The 1517-nt window shown below is 45.7% G+C and overlaps 1 protein-coding gene across 1 annotated transcript in view; it reads left to right on the plus strand. All coding sequences in view use genetic code 11, as the record gives it.

Moving 5' to 3' along the window:
- The window catches only part of EGR_05150 (Tau-tubulin kinase), a gene marked incomplete at both ends in the record, with an annotated part of 15661 nt that overhangs the window by 8274 nt on the left and 5870 nt on the right, over nucleotides 1-1517 (plus strand). Inside the window, one exon of the mRNA XM_024494399.1 lies at nucleotides 921-1334. Within this exon, the coding sequence (XP_024351185.1) occupies nucleotides 921-1334 (414 nt within the window). The remainder of the gene's footprint in view (nucleotides 1-920; nucleotides 1335-1517) is intronic.

Raw genomic sequence — 1517 nt, forward strand, 5'->3', positions numbered from 1 at the left:
GCGAATGCTGTTCGCAAGATAATGTGTGTACCTTTCATTTCTCCCTCTGTGGAAATTCTCCTAGAACAGGGTTGACGGTAATCGAAATGGCGACTCGGCAAGGTTCTATCTTCAAAAAATGTCATCGAAACTGCGACAGAAAATGAATAAAACTGATGGAAAGTGGATATTTATATTTGTCAGCTTCAACTCGCCCACCGGAAAACGTTTGTTACATATGGTTTAAGTACCCCTGTCGTTCACATTATAACGCTCTAATGTAATTTCCTTGGAATGGAAACGGAAGTTGCCTGTTGACGTCTAAGCTCATTCCTTTTTGGCCATATTTATTCTTTCACGGTCGTTTGCTTTCTCCTTTGCATTATTTTGTTACCTCCTTCCAATTTCGCTCTAGTCGTTGTTGGTTTTATTGCTGAGCTCCCTTTCACATGGATATCGCGAATGTTCCGACTAAAAGCATTTGGCAATTCATTTCCAATTACTTTTATTCAGGATGGATAAATATGACTTGTCACCACCTACAATTTCGCTCAGAATGGATGCAGGATGGATATGTTAGGGACGTCCAAGATTGACAGCGTGGACGTGGCTCGGCTGTTGATGAGTTAGGAATTGGTAGATCCGACGTGGATGGACGGAAGTAAAAACTGTTGAAGGTGCTGGTGAGCGCATGAACAAAACGGTGAATAGGTGAACGGATTCTTTTTGTGTATGTAGTTGGATCGGTGATATGGGTGTTGAATGGATCTTGAACACGCAGACTGTTTTATTGACGATTGAATGCGTGGATGGATAGATGGATGCATTCGGGTTTCGTGTATGGATTGGTGGCTATATGGATCTATAGAGAATGGGTGATTTGACAACACTAATGGCTATCTCTGTTTCTAGTATTTTTTTTTTGCTTCCATCGCACACAGGGTCGGAATTTGGCTGAACTGCGTCGCAGCATGCCCCGTGGCGTCTTCTCCCTTAGCACCGTGGTGCGTCTCTCCGCTCAAATGCTTGATGCAATCGAGGCGGTGCACGACAGCGGTTTCCTCCACCGCGATATTAAACCCTCCAATTTTGCCATGGGCCGAGGCACAGGCACGGCGTCCCATACGCTCTACCTCCTGGACTTCGGATTGGCGCGTCAGTACACCAACACGGAAGGTGAGGTGCGACCCGCTCGTCCCGTGGCCGGCTTCCGCGGCACTGTGCGCTATGCCTCACGCAACGCCCACGCTAACAGGGAGTTGGGGCGACACGATGACCTCTGGTCAATGTTCTATATGCTGGTGGAATTTGCCTCTGGTCAGCTCCCATGGAGGCGGCTTAAGGACAAAGAACAGGTTGGCATCCCCTGTGTCTATTTTTTCATTGTTAGTTTAATCGATTTCGTTTTTTTTTTTCAACTTTGGGAGAAAGAGTCAATTCAACTGCTGCCATGGCTAATTTGAGCTACCACTTTGATATGAATTGAGTTTATTTGTGGATGAAGTCAGTCTTGCTAAATTCTGATCATGGATAACAGT

This window comes from Echinococcus granulosus (assembly GCF_000524195.1).
Source record: "Echinococcus granulosus chromosome Unknown EG_S00036, whole genome shotgun sequence".
NCBI lineage: Eukaryota > Metazoa > Platyhelminthes > Cestoda > Cyclophyllidea > Taeniidae > Echinococcus > Echinococcus granulosus.